Consider the following 22,183-nt stretch of genomic DNA (forward strand, 5'->3'; position numbering starts at 1 on the left):
ATTTTGGAAACTAGACCCCCCAAGGCACCTTTCTAGATGCATAGTGAGCACTTGGAACCCCCAGGTGCTTCACAAATTGATTCGTAATAATGAAAAAGTGAAAAAAAAAACACTTTTTCATTTTTATGAATCAATTTGTGAAGCACCTGGGGTTCCAAGTGCTCACTATGCATCTAGATAGGTGCCTTGGGGGGTCTAGTTTCCAAAATGGGGTCACTTGTGGGGGAGCTCCAATGTTTGGGCACACAGGGACTCTCCAAATGCAACATGATATCCGCTAACAATTTGAGCCGACAATTTGTTAGCGGATATCATGTTGCATTTGGAGAGTCCCTGTGTGCCCAAACATTGGAGCTCCCCCACAAGTGACCCCATTTTGGAAACTAGACCCCCCAAGGCACCTTTCTAGATGCATAGTGAGCACTTGGAACCCCAGGTGCTTCACAAATTGATTCATAAAAATGAAAAAGTGGTTTTATTTTCACTTTTTCATTTTTACGAATCAATTTGTGAAGCACCTGGGGGTTCCAAGTGCTTACTATGCATCTAGATAGGTGCCTTGGGGGGTCTAGTTTCCAAAATGGGGTCACTTGTGGGGGAGCTCCAAAGTTTGGGCACAGAGGGGCTCTCCAAATGCAATGTGGTGTCCGCTAACAATTTGAGCCGATTTTCCATTCAATTTGTTAGCGGATACCATGTTGCATTTAGAGAGTCCCTGTGTGCCCAAACATTGGAGCTCCCCCACAAGTGACCCCATTTTGGAAACTAGACCCCCCAAGGCACCTTTCTAGATGCATAGTGAGCACTTGGAACCCCAGGTGCTTCACAAATTGATTCATAAAAATGAAAAAGTGTTTTTTTTTTTCACTTTTTCATTTTTACGAATCAATTTGTGAAGCACCTGGGGGTTCCAAGTGCTTACTATGCATCTAGATAGGTGCCTTGGGGGGTCTAGTTTCCAAAATGGGGTCACTTGTGGGGGAGCTCCAATGTTTGGGCACACAGGGGCTCTCCAAACGCAACATGGCGTCCGCTAACAATTTGAGCCGATTTTCCATTCAATTTGTTAGCGGACACCATGTCGCGTTTGGAGAGCCCGTGATGTGCCTAAACAGTGGAGCTCCCCCACAAGTGTCCCCATTTTGGAAACTATACCCCTCAAGGATTTTATTAAGGTGTATAGTGAACATTTTGAACCCAGAGGTACGGCACAGAATTTGTTTACATTAGGTCATCATATTGAATAAGTTGTCATTATTCTTGAGCGCAAGTGCTCGCTACTTGAGTTTGCATCGGGTACTCAGGTATGCACCATGTACAGCGTGTGCTTGAGTGACATGCTCGAGTCCCTGCTCCGCATGTTTCACGGTTATTAGGCACCCAAAAAAAAACATGCGGGGATCGCTCGTGCATGGCAGGCAATCCCCGTAAAGTTTTTTGGCCGCGAAGCATATGGGGCAGAGACTCGAGCATGTCACTCAAATACCCACGATACTCAATGCATACCAGAGCACCCGATGCAAACTCAAGTAGCGAGCACTTGCTCTCAACACTAGTCACCATATCGTCATCTTTTTTTCTTACTTTTGAAAAAAATCCCAACCCCAGCCCTAGCCCTAGCACAACCCTAGCCCTAGCACAACCCTAGCCCTAGCACAACCCTAGCCCCAGCACAACCCTAGCCCCAGCACAACCCTAGCCCCAAACCCAGCCCTAACCCTAGCCCAATCCTAACCCAAGAGTTTATTTTTGACGCCGTTCCTTGTGCGGTATAAGTGATTAGACGACTTTATTCTTCGGGTCGGTGTGATTACAGCAATGCCAGAATCATATGGGGTTTTTATGACTGACAGCTGTCACACACTAAAAGACGCATTTTTTGTAAAATCTAGTTTTTGCATCGCCATATTTTGAGAGCTATAATTTTTCCAGATTTTGGCAGACAGTCATGTGACGGCTCGTTTTTTGCGGGATGACTTGACGTTGTTATTGGTGCCATTTTCAGGCACGTGACATTTTTTGATCGCTTTCTATTCCGATTTTTGGGAGGCAGAATAAACAAAAACCAACAATTCAGGAATTGTTTTTTTTTTTTTTTTTTTATTCTGTTCCGCGTGTGGTAAAATTGATGAGGTAGCTTTATTCTTCGGGTCAGTACGTTTACAGCGGTACCACATTTGTATAATTTTTCTATGTTTTGGCGCTTATACACAATAAAAGCTATTTTATAGAAAAAAATATTTTTTAGCATCGCTTTATTCTGAGAGCTGAAACTTTTTTATTTTTCGGCTGATGGAGCTGTATGGCGGCTTGTTTTTTGTGGGACGAGATGACGTTTTCAGCGGTATCATTTTTATTTATATGCGTCTTTTTGATCGCGTGTTATTCCACTTTTTGTTTGGCGGTATGGTGATAAAGCATTGTTTTTTGCTGCGTTTTTTTTTTTTTACCGTGTTCACTGAAGGGGTTAACTAGTGGGACAGTTTTATAGGTCAGGCTGTTCCGGACGCGGCGATACCAAATATGTGTACTTTTATTGTTTTTTTTTAATTTTTTTTATAATAATATTTATTGATGGGTACATTATATTTTTATTTTTGGTGTATTATTTTTTTTATTTTTTTATAATATTTTTGCACATTTTTTTTTTTCCACTTTCAGACAGTTTGTACACCTTATTACTTTGTCCCACTCTGGGACTTTCACTTTTTTTTTTCTGATCGCCTGCATGGCATAGGAATGGAGCACCATCCCTATGCCATGCAGGCTGTCAGAAGTGCACAGTGTTAAGATTGCTTGGAGATGCACTGCGCATGTCCAAGCAATCTTCCTGCTCTCTGGTGACCCGGATGTTGTCATGACGACATCGGGTCGTCATGGCAACACCCGGGAAGCAGCTGCAGTCTGCGCTGGAAGCCGGAAGAGGAGGTGAGTATCGCCGATCACCTCCCCTTGCCCCCGCAATGCCGCGATCGATTTCGATCGACTTCGATCGCAGCATAGCGGGGGTTAATGTGCTGGGAGCGGTGCAGGACCGCTCCCTGCACATAGTACTGGGTGTCAGCTGTGACAATCAGCTGACACCCGGCGGCGATCGCGCCCGCACAGCCTGTGTGCGCGCGCGATCGCCATGACGTACTAATACGGGTCTGGCTCTTAAGTCCCAGGGCACAGACGCGTATTAGTACGTCAAATGTTATTAAGGGGTTAATGAGACAAATAGACGAAGTAGCAAAAAATTACGAGGTGATTATTATGGGGGACTTCAACTACCCCGATATAGACTGGGAAACCGAAAGCTGTAGATCTCAGAAAGGAAACAGGTTTCTGTCAATTATCAAAGACAATTATTTGTCACAACTTGTGCAGGAACCAACTAGAGGGACGGCCCTTTTACACTTAATATTAACTAACAGGCCAGACAGAATAACTGAGGTGCAGGTCGGGGGGCACCTGGGAAATAGTGACCCCAACATTATACAATTCCACATGTGCTTCAGTAGGTGCCCAGCAAGGGAGTCACAAAAACACTGAACTTCAGCTAAGAGATGCCCTTCACCTTATAGACTGGGATAGTATCTTCAGTAATAGGAGCACGGATAAAAAATGGGAAATTTTCAAAACAGTCCTACATAGTCACTGTAGAAGGTACATACCTTATGGGAATAAAAGGGCTAGGAATAGGAGGAAGCCAATGTGGCTAAATAAGGAAGTCAAGAGGGCAATGAAAAACAAAAAAAGGGCTTTCGGTAAACTTAAACAAGAAGGCAGCGAGGAAGCGCTAATATCTTATAGGGAAAAAAAACAAAATCTGTAAGAAACAAATAAGAATAGCAAAAGAGGAGACAGAGAGACTAATTGCCAAGGAAAGTAAAACCAATCCCAAACTGTTCTTTAACTCTATAAACAGTAAAAGGATTAAAACTGATGGCGTTGGCCCATTGAAAAATAACCTGGGTAAAATCCTAGAGGGCGATGAGGGTAAAGCAAACCTACTCAATAGCTTCTTCTCCACTGTTTTCACAAAAGAAAACAATTTATCGGAGGAAATGCAGAGTGATAAAGTAAACCCTCCGCTAAATATCACCCACCTAACCCAGGAGGAAGTTCAGAAACGCCTAAATAATATCAAAATAGACAAGTCACCAGGCCCAGATGACATACACCCCCAGGTACTAAAAGAATTAAGTAATGTGATAGACAGACCGCTGTATCTTATATTCAAGCACTCTTTATGGACAGGGACTGTCCCACTAGACTGGCGCCAAGCAAATGTGGTACCAATATTCAAAAAGGGGTCTAAAAGTGACCCTGGGAACTATAGAGCAGTCAGCTTAACGTCTATTGTGGGTAAATTGTTTGAAGGATTTCTTAGAGATGCTATTGTAGAATATCTTAATGATAATAACTGTCTAACTCCATATCAACATGGATTCATGAGGGATCGCTCCTGCCAAACAAACCTGATGGCCTTCTACGAGGAGGTGAGCTCACAGCTGGACCGGGGAGAGTCAGTGGATGTTGTAGACCTTGACTTCTCCAAAGCGTTTGATACCGTGCCACACAAAAGGTTGGTATATAAAATGAGAATGCTTGGTCTGGGGGATAATGTGTGCAAGTGGGTAAATAGCTGGCTGAGTGATAGAAAGCAGAGGGTGGTTATCAATGGAGTAAGCTCAGGGGGTGTCAGGGTTACTAGCGGGGGGCCTCAAGGGTCTGTCTTGGGCCCTATATTATTTAATATATTTATTAATGATCTAGTGGAAGGGTTGCATAGTAAAATAGCAATATTTGCAGATGATACTAAACTTTGTAAAGTAGTTAATACAGATGAGGATAGGGCACAGCTACAGAAGGATTTAGATAAATTGGGGAGTTGGGCCAAAAAATGGCAAATGCGGTTCAATGCCGATAAATGTAAGGTCATGCACATGGGAAAGAAAAACAGCAGTCACCCATACATATTAAATGGGAAACCGTTGGGGAAATCTGACATGGAGAAGGACCTGGGCGTCTTGGTTAATAGCAAATTAAATTGGAGTGCCCAGTGTCAGGCAGCAGCTGCGAAGGCAAATAGAGTCATGGTATGCATCAGAAGAGGAATAGGGGCATATGATGAGAACATTGTTCTTCCTCTGTATAAAGCGCTGGTAAGGCCGCACTTAGAATATTGTGCACAGTTCTGGGCTCCGGTGCTCAGGAAAGACATATTGGAGCTAGAGAGGGTACAAAGGAGGGCGACTAAGGTAATAAAGGGAATGGAGGGACTAGAATACCCAGAGAGGTTGTCAAATTTAGGCCTATTTACATTGGAAAAGAGAAGGCTTAAGGGAGACCTCATAAACATGTATAATTACATCAGGGGGCAGTACAGAGATCTCTCCCATGACCTGTTTATACCAAGGATGGTGACAAAGACGAGGGGGCACACTATGCGTCTGGAGGAAAGGAGGTTCCTGCACCAGCATAGAAGGGGATTCTTTACGGTCAGAGCCGTGAGACTCTGGAACTCTCTGGGAGAGGAAGTGGTGATGTCCAACTCACTTAATGATTTCAAGAGAGGCCTGGACACCTCTCTTGAGAACAATAAAATTACATCTTATGCTTAGTTAATTAATCCAGATTGGTGTCGGGAAGTGAATTTTTCCTCAATAATGTAAATTGGCCTATACCGCATGTTTTTTTTTTTGCCTTCCCCTGGATCAACGCTGCGGAATAGCTGCAGTGCACGAGAAATAGGCTGAACTGGATGGACGTTTGTCTTTTTTCGGCCTTATAAACTATGTAACTATGTAACTTCGAAGCTACTTTAATCTATCTGTATGATATAATTATTTATTCAGCCACGTTTGAAGATCATCTCCGCCGACTGGAACGAGTACTATAACGACTTCAGAGGCATGAATTGAAAATCAAGCCTTGTAAGTGTCATCTCTTCAAACGAGAAATTGAATATTTGGGGAACACTGTATCCAGTGCGGGAGTGTATCCCACTGCTGAGAAAGTAGCTGCAGTGCAGAAGTGGCCCACACCGGTCAACTTAAGGGAGTTGAGAGCATTTCTAGGACTCGCTAGATATTACCGCAGATTCATAAAAGATTTTGCTAAGATTGCGGCCCCGCTTAGTGAATTACTAAGGGGAATGGCTGGAGGAGCAAAGCGGCAACCTATTCCGTGGGGACCACGACAAGAAGAGGCGTTTCGAGCATTGAAAATGGCACTAAGGAATGCCCCAATACTGGCCTATGCTGATTTCTCACAGCCTTTTGTATTGTACACTGATGAAAGTCTATATGGACTGGGAGCAATGTTGGCTCAAGTGCAAGAAGGAAAAGAGCTAGTGATCGCGTATGCCAATTGGTCACTTCGGGACGCTGAGAAGAATCCAGATAACTACAGTTCGTTCAAACTGGAGCTCCTGGCACTGGTATGGGCCTTGACTGAGAAATTTGCGGAGTTCTTGTCAGGTTCAGAAATATAAGTGCGGACGGACAATAATCCTTTGGCTCATTTGGAAAACGCAAAGTTGGGCGCATTGGAACAGCGGTGGGTTGCAAGGATGTCTAAATATCAGTACAAAATCGCTTATCGGTCTAAGGCCCTAAACACAAAGGCAGATGCTCTGTCTTGGGTCACTCAGATGGGGCCGAAGAGAGATATAGATGAACAGCTGGAAGGTGACGAGACTCTGGATTTTCGTCAATTCGCTGCAGCTATAATCGATGCTCAGAACTCCAAAGAAAAGGCAAGGCCCACTCAAATCCTGGGTCGGTGAAGAGAAAAGTGGATGCAGAGTTGGCAAAGCTTAGGGAATGGGTCGCTATAGGTCAGAGACCCGACCAGGAGGCTAGAGCTGCTTCACTCCCAACTACCGTACAAATATTAGGTCAGTGGGAAAGACTCTTTTTGAAGGATGGCTTGCTATGCCGGAAAATCCAGCTGCCTCAAGAGTTTGACGTGACCTGGCAGGTATTAGTCCCAGGAACACTAGTAACACAATTAGCCCAGGAGGCTCATGGAAGAGGTGCCCATTTCGGCGTGGAGAAGACCTTCCGGTGATTATGTGACGCCCAGCTGTGCTTGGTATCACAGATCCTAGAAGGGTGTATTGACGGATTCCTCCACAAGAGGCCCCCATAACCATTCACACATCTCCACCTTCCACCTCAGACCACCAGAGGGAGCCCGTTAGGCATAGATAAATAGGGAAGATGAAGCCAGACAGCAGTTAGTCTGGTCTAGACAGGAGTCGAAAGAGAGCAAACCTGTTGAGAGAGTTCCTGCAGTAAAGAAGCCTGAGAGAGGTCAGTCCGCAGTGGAGCACAGTCCAGACTCAGTTGTAGCTCAGAATGGTGAGCTTTAGGTGTGCCGGCGCCATAAGATCGGTGATGCGCGGCGAGCTGCCGTTAGTGTGAGTAGCCTAGTGAGGGCCCGAGTAGGCCGAAGGCAAGAGGAGAGTTAGTACATAGGGGGCAGAGGAGCTTAACTAGCTCACCCCGAAACAGTTACCGTACACCGGGTCCGAAGTTTTCCGGGATCTCTATGACCCAGTAAGATATAACCGGAATCCCTGGGGAACTTCAAGTCCCAAGATCGCTAAAGTGCTGATACGTAACAGAGCCAGGAGACACATAGGCCCCGCAAGCTGAGGATTGTGTACTCCAAGAAAAGGCCCTACCACAAGGTCAGCCAGCGCAGGACAGAGACAAAGTTAGGCCTAGCTCCAGGCAGGTCAGAAACTTACTACGCAGAAGCAAGAAACAGGAGGCCCAAAGTCCGCTCATTGGGGAGGATCCTGACATGCACCCTTCACCCTACAGTGCTCTGGGACGTGCTTGAATTTCCATCAGTAAAAGGTACTGAAGTGACTATCGCGTCTGTCCCTGTTCTTGCTCTGACCCGGCTCGCTCTCGCCTGTCCTGCATTCCCCGTTATTCACTGCCTTGAGGCCTAGCTCCACCTGTAGAGAGCTATACCATGAAGCTGCCTTATCATCGGCCTCAGTGGACTGAGCAGCGCTGGTGATCCTCACCAGAAGCCACAGGTGGAGTCACAAACTCTTTTATAAACTTAACAAATTATCCACCCTTTTTAAGGAGAGACTCCAGGGTACGGGCCCGGGAGCCGACCACCGCGACATCCCTGAAGGCCAGGTTAAAGACCCGGGTACCGAGTCATCCCCCATTCCCCTGGACGAGTCATCTCCAACTGGCGTCACGAACAGGATCACGTGGCCGCTGCAACGACGCCGTGTTTTGCCCGTTGCCACCAGGTACTGTGCGCCTTTATTCTGAACTGTGTATGTAAAGTTGTGGTGAAGGTTGCCGCCATTGTTGGGCCGTTGAGCGAGAAGAAGGGCGTAACCGCGGGAAAATTAGGGGCGTACCTGCAAAAGAGCGCGAAGCTTTGGACACGCCCCCCGCCTCAACGTCAAATCGGGAAGCGCCAGGTCCTGTTAGGAGCGTCGCGAAACGCGCTGACGTATGACGCAAGCGACGCAAGGTCCTGAAGACAACCGTCACCTTCGGAGCTGCGGCCTACCGGAAGAAAAACCAGAAGGTAGGCCACGGTTAACTAGGGGGGCGCTAAGATGTCTGACGAGCAGCAGAACGCCGACCTGCCGGTCAACGTCCCTGAAGTTCAACCCGCGCTCGATGATGAGCAGGCCGAAGCCGCCGCCCCACCAGCAGCGCCTGTAACACCTGTAATTCCTATGACTTTACTGTACATTCCTGGAGTAAAGTGGCTCCCCCAGTACAACGGCAAACCAGATACCCTGTCCGGATTCAAACGGAAGATATGTGGTATCTTGGACATGTACTCCATGACAGGCAGGAGCAGCCGCCCCGTCAGCAGGACCCATATCGCCTATCATACCCATGGCCCTGAATGTCCACAAGGTGGGGGAGGAGAGCAAACCCCCGCCATCTACGGCTGATGACCCGGCTGGGCCAGCCTATCATGGACAGGTGCTTCCCCGGAAGGAGTACCATTATTGAACTGCTGAAAATGTTTTAAATGTTTTTGTTATGCAACGTTTAAGAAATGTGCCTCCCATAAAGGGAAGATTGTTCATGTTTCCTATTGTTATTGTTTTATAAAAATGTACTTCAGCCCGGGAGTGCTGAGTTTAACTAGGGGGGAATGTGACGCCCAGCTGCGCTTGGTATCACAGATCCTAGAAGGGTGTATTGACGGATTCCTCCACAAGAGGCCCCCATAACCATTCACACATCTCCACCTTCCACCTCAGACCACCAGAGGGAGCCCGTTAGGGATAGATAAATAGGGAAGGTGGAGCCAGACAGCAGTTAGTTTGGTCTAGACTGGAGTCGACAGAGAGCAAACCTGTTGAGAGAGTTCCTGCAGTAAAGAAGCCTGAGAGAGGTCAGTCTGCAGTGGAGCACAGTCCAGACTCAGTTGTAGCTCAGAGTGGTGAGCTTTAGGTGTGCCGGCGCCATAAGATAGGTGAAGCGTGGCGAGCTGCCGTTAGTGTAAGTAGCCTAGTGAGGGCCCGAGTAGGCCGAAGGCAAGAGGAGAGTTAGTACATAGGGGGCAGAGGAGCTTAACTAGCTCACCCCGAAGCAGTTACCGGACACCGGGTCCGAAGCTTACCGGGATCTCTATGACCCAGTAAGATATAACCGGAATCCCTGGGGAACTACAAGTCCCAGGATCACTAAAGAGCTGATACGTAACAGAGCCAGGAGACACTTAGGCCCCGCAAGCTGAGGAGCGTGTACTCCAAGAAAAGGCCCTACCACAAGGTCAGCCAGCGCAGGACAGAGACAAAGTTAGGCCTAGCTCCAGGCAGGTCAGAAACTTACTACGCAGAAGCAAGAAACAGGAGGCCCAAAGCCCGCTCATTGGGGAGGATCCTGACATGCACCCTTCACCCTACAGTGCTCTGGGACGTGCCTGAATTTCCATCAGTAAAAGGTACTGAAGTGACTATCGCGTCTGTCCCTGTTCTTGCTCTGACCCGGCTCGGTCTCGCCTGTCCTGCATTCCCTGTTATTCACTGCCCTGAGGCCTAGCTCCACCTGTGGGGAGTTATACCATCAAGCTGCCTTATCATCAGCCTCAGTGGACTGAGCAGCGCTGGTGATCCTCACCAGAAGCCACAGGTGGCGTCACAAACTCTTTTATAAACTTAACAAATTATCCACCCTTTTTAAGGAGAGACTCCAGGGTACGGGCCCGGGAGCCGACCACCGCGACATCCCTGAAGGCCAGGCTAAAGGCCCGGGTACCGAGTCATCCCCCATTCCCCTGGACGAGTCATCTCCAACTGGCATCACGAACAGGATCACGTGCCCGCTGCAACGACGCCGTGTTTTGCCCGTTGCCACAGGGTACTGTGCGCCTTTATTCTGAACTGTGTATGTAAAGTTGTGGTGAAGGTTGCCGCCATTGTTGGGCCGTTGAGCGAGAAGAAGGGCGTAACCGCGGGAAAATTAGAGGCGTACCTGCAAAAGAGCGCGAAGCTTCGGACACGCCCCCCGCCTCAACGTCAAATCGAGAAGCGCCAGATCCTGTAAGGAGCGTCGCGAAACGCGCTGACCTAGGACGCAAGCTATGCAAGGTCCTGAAGACAACCGTCACCTTCGGAGCTGCGGCCTACCGGAAGAAAAACCATTTAGGTTGGTTGTGTACCTTTCCACCTGGAAAGTGTTCGGCAGCAGCCCACCTGGCTGCATCACGGACCCCGGGGTCTGTTGCATTCCATTTAAATAAAGTTGTCTGCAATCGCCCCCCTAACAGTATCTGAGCGCCAGGGTCTTGCCGAACATGGCCGACAATAAACAACTGCAGCGGTACATACAGCAACTGGAGGCCAGACTTAAATCTCTGGAACAAACTGCTCCGGTCGCTGATATTACTGCAGTAGCTACTCAGGCGGCTACTCTAGCAGCCAATATTATTAACTCAGCTGTGGTGAATTCTACAACCACTGCAAGTGCCCCATTACCCCATTTTGCTCTCCTGGAAAAATTTTCTGGAGATAGTAAACTTTGCAGGGGTTTTATTAACGTATGCTCCATTCATTTGGAGATAATGGAGGCACGGTTCCCCTCCGAAAGAGCCAAAGTGGGTTATATCATTTCATTACTCTCACACAGGGTTCTGGAGTGGGCTACTCTTCTATGGGAGCGGAACGACCCGATTGTAGTAAATGCGGGTCGATTCCTTAAGACTCTAAAAAGTGTTTTTCTGGGTCCTCAGGTCACGCATGATACGGCTCTTAAGCTTCTTGCGTTGGTCCAGGGTTCAGCCACCGCCAGCCACTATGCCGTCCAGTTCAGAACCCTAGCGGCTGAACTGGATTGGTCTGAGCGGTCGCTTATCCTGGTATTCTGGAGGGGTCTGGCTGGGCATATTAAAGATGCTTTATCTACTAGAGAAATCCCAACCTCTCTGGAGGAGTTAATATCTCTTGCTGACCGTATTGACTTGCGTCATGCGGAACACAAGTTAGAGCTGGAGGTTGCCAGACCTCAGTATCTGTTTGCACCATCCGCCTTTAGACCCATTTTCAAACCCAAGACACTCGACCCGGAGCCTAAGGCTACGGATGTACCCCGGTCTAAGTCTAGTTCCTCTCGTTCCCGTTCTGCACATATCTCGGAGCTCCCCGTAAATAAGGGTTCCAAGCAGTCGGTAAAACGAGTAGGTCTTACCACCGTTGGAGGAGGGGTATTAAATTCCGGGACTTCTTCCTCCAAATTATTACATAATGTGACTTTGTCCTTTGATAAAGCTGCAGTCACTGCCAAGGCGTGGGTGGATTCTGGTGCTGATGGCAATTTTTTATCATCTACGCTTGCCCAGAGGCATGCCATCCCTATTGAGTTACTCTCAAGACCAATGAACATTAGTATTGTCAATGGTTCACTCCTGGATGTAGAAATCACCCACCAGTCGATTCCTCTCACCATGTCATTTCCCCAGGGCCACCGGGAGGTTATTTCATTTCTTATTATTCCCGGTGGATTAGACGAGGTGTTATTGGGGCTCCCCTGGTTACGTTGTCATACTCCACACATTGACTGGAATACGGGGAGAATATCTTCCTGGAGTGAGAATTGTGCATCTCAGTGTTTAGTCAAAGTCACCCGGAGGGTAGTCTCTGATCCTCCTATCATTGCGACATCCGGTACAGATTCCTTGTCTGTTTCCAGGACCCGGGCCTTGTCAGATAATGTCGCAAAGAACTCTCAGGAAGAGAGGGTGGCTGCAGTGTCCTCCAACCCGGTTTGGTCAGGGAGGACGTTTGTTTCCCCTAATCTACAGAGTAAGGTGCTCTCCTGGGCTCATGCTCCTAAGACCAGAGCTTACCTGGGGGTCAAACGTACCACTAAGTCCCTTCTACGGTCCTATTGGTGGCCCCAGTGGTGCCAGGAAGTCAAGGACTTTGTTCTCGCGTGTCCCGTCTGTGCGAGAGATAAATCTTTTCGCCAGAGACCGGCGGGTCCTTTCTCCCTGTCACCCATGAAGGATCCCACACATAGAGAACCAGTTGTCACTTCTTGCCATCCTGCTTCCCGTCCTAAAAGAGGGTACCCTGTACACCGGAGGGGTCACTGTTTCATGAATCCTCTCTGTGACCCGTTGGACCACATCACCAATGGCGCGTCGATGAGCAGGGCTTAGTCTTTAAAAGGCCCGCCCACAAACAAGGCGACGCGCTCAGATCATTTTTGCAAGTGTTGCTGTTGTGTGGACAAGTGTATTCCACGTGCTCCCTAGCTGCTCTCTCCGTGACCTGCCGATGCCAGAGTTCGCTCGGCTGATTATCACAGGTCACTCAGGCAGGCTTAGATTTGCTTAGGTAGGTAGCTACGTCTTGCAGCCTGGCTCAGCCAAAGGGGTCGCCTAACACCTCGAGCAGCCTGCAGACGCCCTGTCCACGGCTATCGCCTGTTAGCCACGTGGAGTAGTACCCTTCAGTCCGGTGGCACGCCGGCTGGAGGCTCGTGTACCCGTCGCGTAGTCACACACGCATCCTAGCGCCAATCCCTACAGCGTAGCGCCTGTATCGAAGACAGGGCTACTGCTTTTCCCCCGGTCGCACGTCTCCCTGCGGTTCTTGGCACTGAAACCCGCTCCGTGTGCATCAACACGGAGTGGTTCTTCAGTTAAGTAGGAGCTATCCAGGTCACTCTTCTCCCACGCAGTTAACGGAGATAGAGCGAACCGCTATACCCGTTCCTGTGTGCTGTAACACGGAAGGGTTTAACATTTAGGTTGGTTGTGTACCTTTCCACCCGGAAAGTGTTCGGCAGCAGCCCACATGGCCGCATCGCGGACCCCGGGGTCGGTTGCGTTCCATTTAAATAAAGTTGTCTGCAACCGCCCCCCTAACACTGATGATCGGATTATCTGACGATTGGAGCTTCATACAAAGGCTACGGGCATTGTTTGGTAATGACCGATCACTTCACCAAGTTTTCAGTGGTGATACCTACTAGGGATCAGACGGCAGAAACCGCAGCCAAGGCCATTTGTCAAGATTTCATTTGGATCTATGGGTGTCCGAAGCGGATACAGTCTGACAAAGGGGCCTGCTTCCAAGTGCGAGTCATGGATGAGTTATATCACATTTATGGGATCAACAGATCTCAAACAATGCCCTATTACCCCCAGGGAAATGGGGCATGTGAGCGATTCAACCGAACCTTGTTGCAGATGTTACGGACATTGGAAGAGGACAAGAAAATTAAATGGCCCGAGTTCGTGTCCGAGTTGGTGTGGGTGTATAATAATCGAGTTCATGCGACTACTGGTTACACACCCTATATGCTGCTGTTTGGAAGGAATGGACGAGAGATTACTGAGCTGGAGCTAGACTCAGAAGATTCAGGTCCGTACAACAGTCCGAGTACCTGGATTCGAGAACACAGACGGCGGCTTCATACAGTGAGAAAACTGGTTGAGCAGAAATTTCAGGAAATAGAGGATACAGGGCGGCCCCCGATTTCAGTGAGCCCACTCCAACCAGGAGATCGTGTGTTAGTAAGGGCCAAACCGGTTGGGAGTATGCTAGACCATCATTGGGAAGCGGCACCATATCGAGTGGTGAAGCAGATCCATCCAAAGTATTCAGTCTACGAGGTTAGGCCTGAAGTGGGTGATGCCACGACATCTAGGGTGTTGCACCGTAATATGCTACGACCCTGTTCGTCCGAAGCAGAGGACTGTAACAGAATTGAGCCTGCGGAAAAACTAACTGAAGTGCCACACATGGTGACCCTGGAAGACGAAGAAGGATGGGCTACAATGCAAATGAGCCCTTCAGTTCCGAGTGAGATACAAAATGGATCAGGAGGCGATTTACAATCTTCACTGCTTGATTTATCAGATACCCCGGAATCACCTTTGCAGGAGGAACCCCGCAGAACCGAACGGGCTAATGCCGCTATCCCTCCTAACCGATATGCTCAACAGGAGTTTATCTGGTCTCAGATTCAACAGAAAACTGTGCTCACCTCTTGTCTGAACTTACGCTGCCTTGAAGGAGGCATCGATCTCGCAAAGAATCCACTCGCCCGGGGACTGGCGATCACAAAGGAGGGAGGAATGTAATAGAAGGAAAAAAGTCTTTCAGAGAATCAGTGCGAGATGTATGTAATAAGGAGAAAGAGCGCCATCTGGTGAGCATTTCAAGTTTGCACGCTGGACCTGGTCAGGTGACCTCCAGCAGAGGATTTCAAAATGTAACGGAGGAGCGCGCAGTGCCTGAGGTGATTTCGGCGCCAGACACAGAGAGAGACGTGACGCAGGCCGGACGCGCTGAAGGAACCAGCGAGAGAGACCGGGGTGAGAGACCCGTAAGGCAAGACGGGTGGCTGCCGGTGAACGAGCGCGGGATTCAGCGAAGCGGTTCCTTGGGTGTCACTGCTAAGGAAGAGGACTGAGACTTGGATACGACATTAACCCGTTAAGGACCGAAGCATTTTCCATTTTTGCGTTTTCATTTTTTGCTCCCCTTGTTCCCAGAGTCATAGCGTTTTTATTTTTTGGTCAATATGGCCGTGTGAGGGCTTATTTTTTGCGGGACGAGTTGTACTTTTCAACGCCATTACTAGTTTTACCATATCGTGTACGGAAAAAAAATTCCAAGCGCCGTGAAATTGCAAAAAAAGTGCAATACCACAGATGTTTTTTTTTAGTTTTTTTACCACGTTCACTGAATGCTAAAACTGACCGGCCATCATTATTCTCCAGGTCATTACGAGTTCATAGACACCAAACATGTACAGGTTCCTTTTTATTTAAGTGGTGAAAAAAAATTCCAAAGTTTGGTAAAAAAAAAAAATGGTGCCATTTTCCGAAACCCGTAGCGTCTCCATTTTTTGGGATCTGGGGCTGGTGAGGGCTTACTTTTTGCACACCAAGCTGAAGTTTTTATTGATGCTATTTTGGGGTAGATCCGATGTTTTGATCACCCGTTATTGCATTTTATTGCAATGTTGCAGCGACCAAAAAACGTAATTCTGGCGTTTAGAATTTTTTTCTCGCTACGCTGTTTACCGATCGGATTAATTCTTTTTTTATATTGATAGATCGGGCGATTCTGAACGCGGCAATACCAAGTATGTGTTTTTTTTATTATTATTTTATTTTGAATGGGGCGAAAGGGGGGTGATTTAAACTTTTATATTTTTTAAAACATTTTTTTTCACTTTTTGCTTGCTTCTATAGTCTCCATAGGAGACTAGAAGCAGCACTCACTTGATCGGCTCTGCTGTATACAGGGGACGAGCAGATCCCCCGCATGGAGAAGAAATGGTCCTGTGCTATGAGCGCCGACCACTAGGTTGCGCTCATATTGACCAGCTCATGACAACCACTGGTGTCTGCTGCAGACCCAGGGTTGTCATGACCACCCATCGGCGACCCGCGATCATGTGACGGGGTTGCCGATGGGCGGGGCTTAGTACCCGCTTCCCGGAAGCGCGAGTTAAATGCCGCTGTCGGAGATTGACAGCGGCATTTAAGATGTTAACAGCCGCGGGTGGATCGCGATGGAGGGAGCAGGAAGGAGAGAGCAGGAAGGAGAGAGCAGGAAGGAGAGAGCAGGAAGGAGGGAGCAGGAAGGAGAGAGCAGGAAGGAGAGAGCAGGAAGGAGAGGAAGGAGGGAGCAGGAAGGAGGGAGCAGGAAGGAGAGAGCAGGAAGGAGAGAGCAGGGAGGAGAGAGCAGGGAGGAGAGAGCAGGGAGGAGAGAGCAGGAAGGAGAGAGCAGGAAGGAGAGAGCAGGAAGGAGAGAGGAGGAAGGAGAGAGGAGGAAGGAGGGAGCAGGAAGGAGGGAGCAGGAAGGAGGGAGCGGGAAGGAGAGAGCGGGAAGGAGAGAGCGGGAAGGAGGGAGCGGGAAGGAGAGAGCAGGAAGGAGGGAGCAGGAAGGAGAGAGGAGGAAGGAGGGAGCAGGAAGGAGGGAGCAGGAAGGAGAGAGGAGGAAGGAGGGAGCAGGAAGGAGAGAGCGGGATGGAGGGAGCAGGAAGGAGAGAGCAGGAAGGAGAGAGGAGGAAGGAGAGAGCAGGAAGGAGGGAGCACGAAGGAGAGAGCAGGAAGGAGGGAGCACGAAGGAGAGAGCAGGAAGGAGGGAGCAGGAAGGAGAGAGGAGGAAGGAGGGAGCAGGAAGGATAGAGGAGGAAGGAGAGAGCGGGAAGGAGGGAGCGGGAAGGAGAGAGCGGGAAGGAGAGAGCGGGATGGAGGGAGCAGGAAGGAGAGAGGAGGAAGGAGAGAGCAGGAAGGAGAGAGGAGGAAGGAGAGAGCAGGAAGGAGAGAGCACGAAGGATACAGCAGGAAGGAGGGAGCAGGAAGGAGAGAGCAGGAAGGAGAGAGGAGGAAGGAGAGAGGAGGAAGGAGGGAGCAGGAAGGAGAGAGCGGGAAGGAGGGAGCGGGAAGGAAAGAGCAGGGAGGAGAGAGCAGGGAGGAAGGAGAGAGCAGGGAGGAGGGAGCAGGGAGGAGAGGGCAGGAAGTAGAGGGCAGGATGGAGGGGGCAGGAAGGAGAGAGCAGGAAGGAGAGATCAGGACGGTCTCCAGTGTCTGCTCACCCTCCATCCCCCACTGCAGCAGCCAGTAATCTGCAGGAGAAGCGACAACCTGAGCAGCAGCAGAGGCTGACGGACCCGAGCTGAGATCGCAGGATGGAGCGGACGTCAATATATATTTACACTGGTCCTTTGTATCTCAGCTGCCGGTGATCGCTCTGAGAACAATGCGCCGATCTCTACATCACACACTTCCATGGTAGTTTCCGGGCTCATTGAACGTTCCCCAGGTGACGATTGTCCTGGTCAGAACAGATGTCCACGCTGCAGACGATCGCAGTTAGCAGAGCAGGTTGTTCTATACACATTCCTGCTGCTCTGTACAGGGGAGAGGGGGCGGCGCAGAGTTCCGGGGTCTGCTGCAGTCTGCACTGATATCAGGGGACGTCATGTCGCAGAGCTCTGCGGGGGGAGGGGTCGCTCCATGTGGGATCTATAGAAACCAGTGCAGCCCGGAGTGTAGAGCGATGATGGGGAGATCTGTACAGCGCCGTGTACGAGACATGGAGACTCAGGGAGCGGAAGTGTGTCATGTGGCCAGGTAGTCGGTCACTATTGGCGGCTCAATACTGTACGCAGAAGCCAATGGATGTAGGGGGTGTGGCTTACAGGAGCCAATGAGGATGCGCACACGAGCATAAATACCCTGCTCCCGCCGCTCCGCTCATCACTTCTGTATCCGTCTATACAGCGCTATGGCCAGAACCAAGCAGACCGCCCGTAAATCCACCGGAGGGAAAGCTCCCCGCAAGCAGCTGGCCACTAAAGCCGCAAGGAAGAGCGCTCCTGCCACTGGCGGAGTGAAGAAGCCGCATCGCTACCGGCCAGGAACAGTCGCTCTCCGGGAGATCCGCCGCTACCAGAAGTCCACCGAGCTGCTGATCCGTAAGCTTCCCTTCCAGCGCCTGGTGAGGGAGATCGCCCAGGACTTCAAGACCGATCTGCGCTTCCAGAGCTCGGCGGTGATGGCGCTGCAGGAGGCCAGCGAGGCTTATCTGGTGGGGCTGTTCGAGGACACCAACCTGTGCGCCATCCACGCCAAGAGGGTCACCATCATGCCCAAAGACATCCAGCTGGCCCGCAGGATCCGCGGGGAGAGAGCTTAGATCTGCCCGGGCCCCGAGGACAACACAAAGGCTCTTTTCAGAGCCACCAAATCCTCCAAGACGAGCTGAGAACTCTCATGATTAACCGCCATTCTGCTCCTCTGTCCGTATCCTCCGCGCAGTTACTATCTGTATAATTATAGGGGATCTAGTAGTGAGTGAACTATATTGTGAAAAATGCAATAAGCAGAGGAATAACGTTACATCCATCACGTGATCAGTAATAGAAGCCGCACCTGTGTGACCAGAGCAGCGCGATGCGTTTTGTGCACTGCCGGGGTCTGGGGGAGAGAAGGCGCCGGAGGAAATGTCTACATAAGGAGGAGCGCGGGCACTGAGGGCTTCCATGGAGGAGGAGACTTGTGGTCGGGGATTGGTCGGTTCCTGTGGGCGGAGCTTTACTCCGATGTTTCCTTCTCATTCACTGATCAGTTGGTGGTTGTGAATTTCCCGCTCAGTCGCTGCTCGCGCTCCGGAGGATCATTACCGGTCACTGCTGAGAGCGGAGATCACTGACGTCATTACGGATCGGTCACCACGTCCCTCACCCGCGCTGGGTCCTAGTGCCGCCTGAGCCCATGGTTTGCCGGTTGTGGACGGATGGGCTGTTAACTCTTTCACTGCTCCGCTGCTTTCAGTTGTGCTCTCATCCGCTCTGATCGACCTTTCTGCACTGGATAATTACTATTTCCTCCCCAGACCGGTGACGGCTGCTGCCGATCATTATACCCGGTTCTTATGGTAAGGATTTAGTTTCGGATCCGAATCTCACTTTGTTTTCTTGATGTCATTGATGAAGATAGATCCTTCTCGTGCTCTACAGATCACATGACCGATGTAATTATCTTTGAGTTGTGTCTCATCTGCTCCGGGGATGGATCCGCCCGGGGCCCCGTTACTTGCTGCTCCCCGCTCTGTAGTGACCGGTAATGGCCGCCCGTCCGGGCACCACGTGTAGCATGGACGAGGAGTGACTGCGGGGATGTGATCAGTGATGATGATGATGATCGGCCGCTGCCACTTTCCTGAAGATTTAATGTTTTCGTTTTCTAATATTTTACTTTGGCAGCTGGAGACAGCGACAGAAATTGTACAATGAGCGGGAAATTCACAATCACCCGCTGATCTGAGCTCAGCGAATCAGAGGGGAGGAGCTAATAATGCAAATTCATTAAAAACCATATCAACCGGGAAGCGCGTCTTCTATTTGGAAGGATACGTTATTACATGGAGGTATACAGCAGTAAGTGGGGAATACTGCATTACATGGGGGTAAAGTGTTGTGGAATATGTTGGCTCTATATAAATACAAATTATTATTACACTGAAGTATATGGAGCTATACAGCATATACACCGGGTTTGCAGCACTCTATGGAGATATACGGCCAATGGGAACAAGACTTGTGGAGCCACCAATGAGCTGCAGTGGGCGGTGCTTATTTCATTTTTGGTCACATGACTTTGTCAGCCATTAGAATAGCGATCTGACAGCGGGGCTCATTTGCATGGCTGGGCTATAAATACCGCCGCTCTGGAGGAGCAGGATCATTGTTCTTCTGACTTGTGACCAGACCTGTTGCCTCTCATCATGCCTGATCCCGCCAAGTCTGCTCCAGCGCCCAAGAAGGGCTCCAAGAAAGCCGTGACCAAGACTCAGAAGAAGGACGGCAAAAAGCGGAGGAAGAGCAGGAAGGAGAGCTACGCCATCTACGTGTACAAGGTGCTGAAGCAGGTCCATCCCGACACCGGCATCTCCTCCAAGGCCATGGGCATCATGAACTCCTTCGTCAATGACATCTTCGAGCGCATCGCAGGGGAAGCCTCCCGCCTGGCTCACTACAACAAGCGCTCCACCATCACCTCCCGGGAAATCCAGACCGCCGTGCGCCTGCTGCTGCCCGGAGAGCTGGCCAAGCACGCCGTGTCCGAGGGCACCAAGGCCGTCACCAAGTACACCAGCGCCAAGTGATCTGCTCCTCAGTGCTCTGCACCCGCAACCAAAGGCTCTTCTAAGAGCCACCACCCCGTCACTTCAAGAGCTGCTCCTCACCTGCCTCCTGTAGCTCCATGTCCCGTCACTGCAAGAGCTGCTCCTCACCTCCCTCCTGTAGCTCCATGTCCCGTCACTGCAAGAGCTGCTCCTCACCTGCCTCCTGTAGCTCCATGTCCCGTCACTGCAAGAGCTGCTCCTCACCTCCCTCCTGTAGCTCCATGTCCCGTCACTGCAAGAGCTGCTCCTCACCTGCCTCCTGTAGCTCCATGTCCCGTCACTACAAGAGCCGCTCCTCACCTTCCTCCTGTAGCTCCATGTCCCGTCACTACAAGAGCTGCTCCTCACCTGCCTCCTGCAGCTCCATGTTCAGTGACAAGAGCTGCTCCTCACCTGCCTCCTGTAGCTCCATGTCCAGTCACTACAAGAGCTGCTCCATGTCCCGTCACTACAAGAGCTACTCCTCACCAGCCTCCTGTAGCTCCATGTCCCGTCACTACAAGAGCTGCTCCTCACCAGCCTCCTGTAGCTCCATGTCCCGTCACTACAAGAGCTGCTCCTCACCTGCCTCCTGTAGCTCCATGTCCTGTCACTACAAGAGCCTCTCCTCACCTGCCTCCTGTAGCTCCATGTCCCGTCGCTACAAGAGCTGCTCCTCACCTGCCTCCTGTAGCTCCATGTCCCGTCACTACAAGAGCCGCTCCTCCCCTGCCTCCTGTAGCTCCATGTCCCGTCACTACAAGAGCTGCTCCTCACCTGCCTCCTGTAGCTCCATGTCCCGTCACTACAAGAGCTGCTCCTCACCTGCCTCCTGGCGGGTACGATGTGGAGAAGAATAACAGCCGCCTGAAGTTGGCCGTCAGGTCTCTGGTCACCAAGGGCGCCCTGCTGCAGGTGAAGGGCAGCGGCGCCTCCGGCTCCTTCAAGCTGAACAAGAAGCAGGAGACTAAGGACAAACCGGCCAAGAAGAAGCCGGCGGCTGCGGCCAAACCCAAGAAACCCGCAGCCAAGAAAGCGGCCAAATCCCCAAAGAAGCTCAAGAAGGCTCCGACCGCAGCTAAGAAAAGCCCGAAAAAAGCCAAGAAGCCCGCAGCAGCCGCGGCCAAGAAAGCGGCCAAATCCCCAAAGAAGCTCAAGAAGGCTCCGACCGCGGCCAAGAAAAGCCCGAAAAAGGTCAAGAAGCCCGCAGCAGCCGCAGCCAAGAGCCCCAAGAAGCCGAAGGCCGCTCCGAAGCCCAAGAAGATGACGAAGAGCACGGCTAAGAAGGCGGCCAAACCCAAAGCTGCCAAGAGTCCAGCTAAGAAGGCGACTAAAGCCAAGAAGCCCGCGGCTAAGAAATAAGCCAAAGCCGTCCTGTTATTACACCACAAAGGCTCTTATCAGAGCCACTACCTTGTCCCTGCAGAGCTGTATGATCAGTGCCACCACCTTGTTCCTGCAGAGCTGTATGATCAGTGTCATCACCTTCTCCCTGCAGAGCTGTATGATCATTGTCACCGCCTTCTCCCTGCAGAGCTGTATGATCAGTGCCACCACCTTCTCCCCGCAGAGCTGTATGATCAGTGCCACCACCTTGTCCCTGCAGAGCTGTATGATCAGTGTCACCGCCTTCTCCCTGCAGAGCTGTATGATCAGTGCCACCACCTTGTCCCTGCAGAGCTGTATGATCAGTGCCATCACCTTGTCCCTGCAGAGCTGTATGACCAGTGTCACCACCTTGTCCCCTCAGAGCTGTATGATCAGTGCCACCACCTTGTCTCCGCAGAGCTGTATGATCAGTGCCACCACCTTGTCTCCGCAGAGCTGTATGATCAGTGTCACCACCTTGTCTCCGCAGAGCTGTATGATCAGTGCCACCACCTTGTCCCTGCTGTACAGCGCTGTATCTGCTGTGCAATCTCATATAATCGCCTTCCAGATAACAATGGAATCATTCACATTTGGAGAAATAACTAAACCGAATCAATTTCTAAAACAGAAATGAGACCGAAGAATCAGATCTGAGGAGCAAAGGCTGAAATAAAAGTCACT

At 50.3% G+C, this 22,183-nt stretch overlaps 3 protein-coding genes across 3 annotated transcripts; all 3 read left to right on the forward strand.

Annotated features, from left to right (window-relative positions):
- The first annotated feature begins 17,726 nt into the window (after positions 1-17,726).
- On the forward strand, positions 17,727-18,211 carry LOC141264562 (histone H3). Its single transcript, XM_073676838.1, has one exon. The coding sequence runs from the start codon at positions 17,750-17,752 to the stop codon at positions 18,158-18,160; it is 411 nt and encodes a 136-aa protein (XP_073532939.1). The 5' UTR covers positions 17,727-17,749; the 3' UTR covers positions 18,161-18,211.
- A 1,539-nt stretch (positions 18,212-19,750) lies between these two features.
- Positions 19,751-20,131, forward strand: LOC141264563 (histone H2B 1.1). Its single transcript, XM_073676839.1, has one exon. It carries the CDS (start codon positions 19,751-19,753, stop codon positions 20,129-20,131), a length of 381 nt encoding a protein of 126 aa, XP_073532940.1.
- Positions 20,132-20,829: 698 nt separating this feature from the next.
- On the forward strand, positions 20,830-21,493 carry LOC141264736 (uncharacterized). The gene is made up of 2 exons (XM_073676997.1): positions 20,830-20,869; positions 20,922-21,493. Exons 1-2 carry the CDS (start codon positions 20,830-20,832, stop codon positions 21,491-21,493), a joined length of 612 nt encoding a protein of 203 aa, XP_073533098.1.
- The last annotated feature ends 690 nt before the right edge of the window (positions 21,494-22,183 follow it).

This window comes from Phyllobates terribilis, unplaced genomic scaffold (assembly GCF_046119375.1).
Source record: "Phyllobates terribilis strain yellow unplaced genomic scaffold, ASM4611937v1 Scaffold_4__5_contigs__length_816908805, whole genome shotgun sequence".
In the NCBI taxonomy this organism is placed as follows: domain Eukaryota; kingdom Metazoa; phylum Chordata; class Amphibia; order Anura; family Dendrobatidae; genus Phyllobates; species Phyllobates terribilis.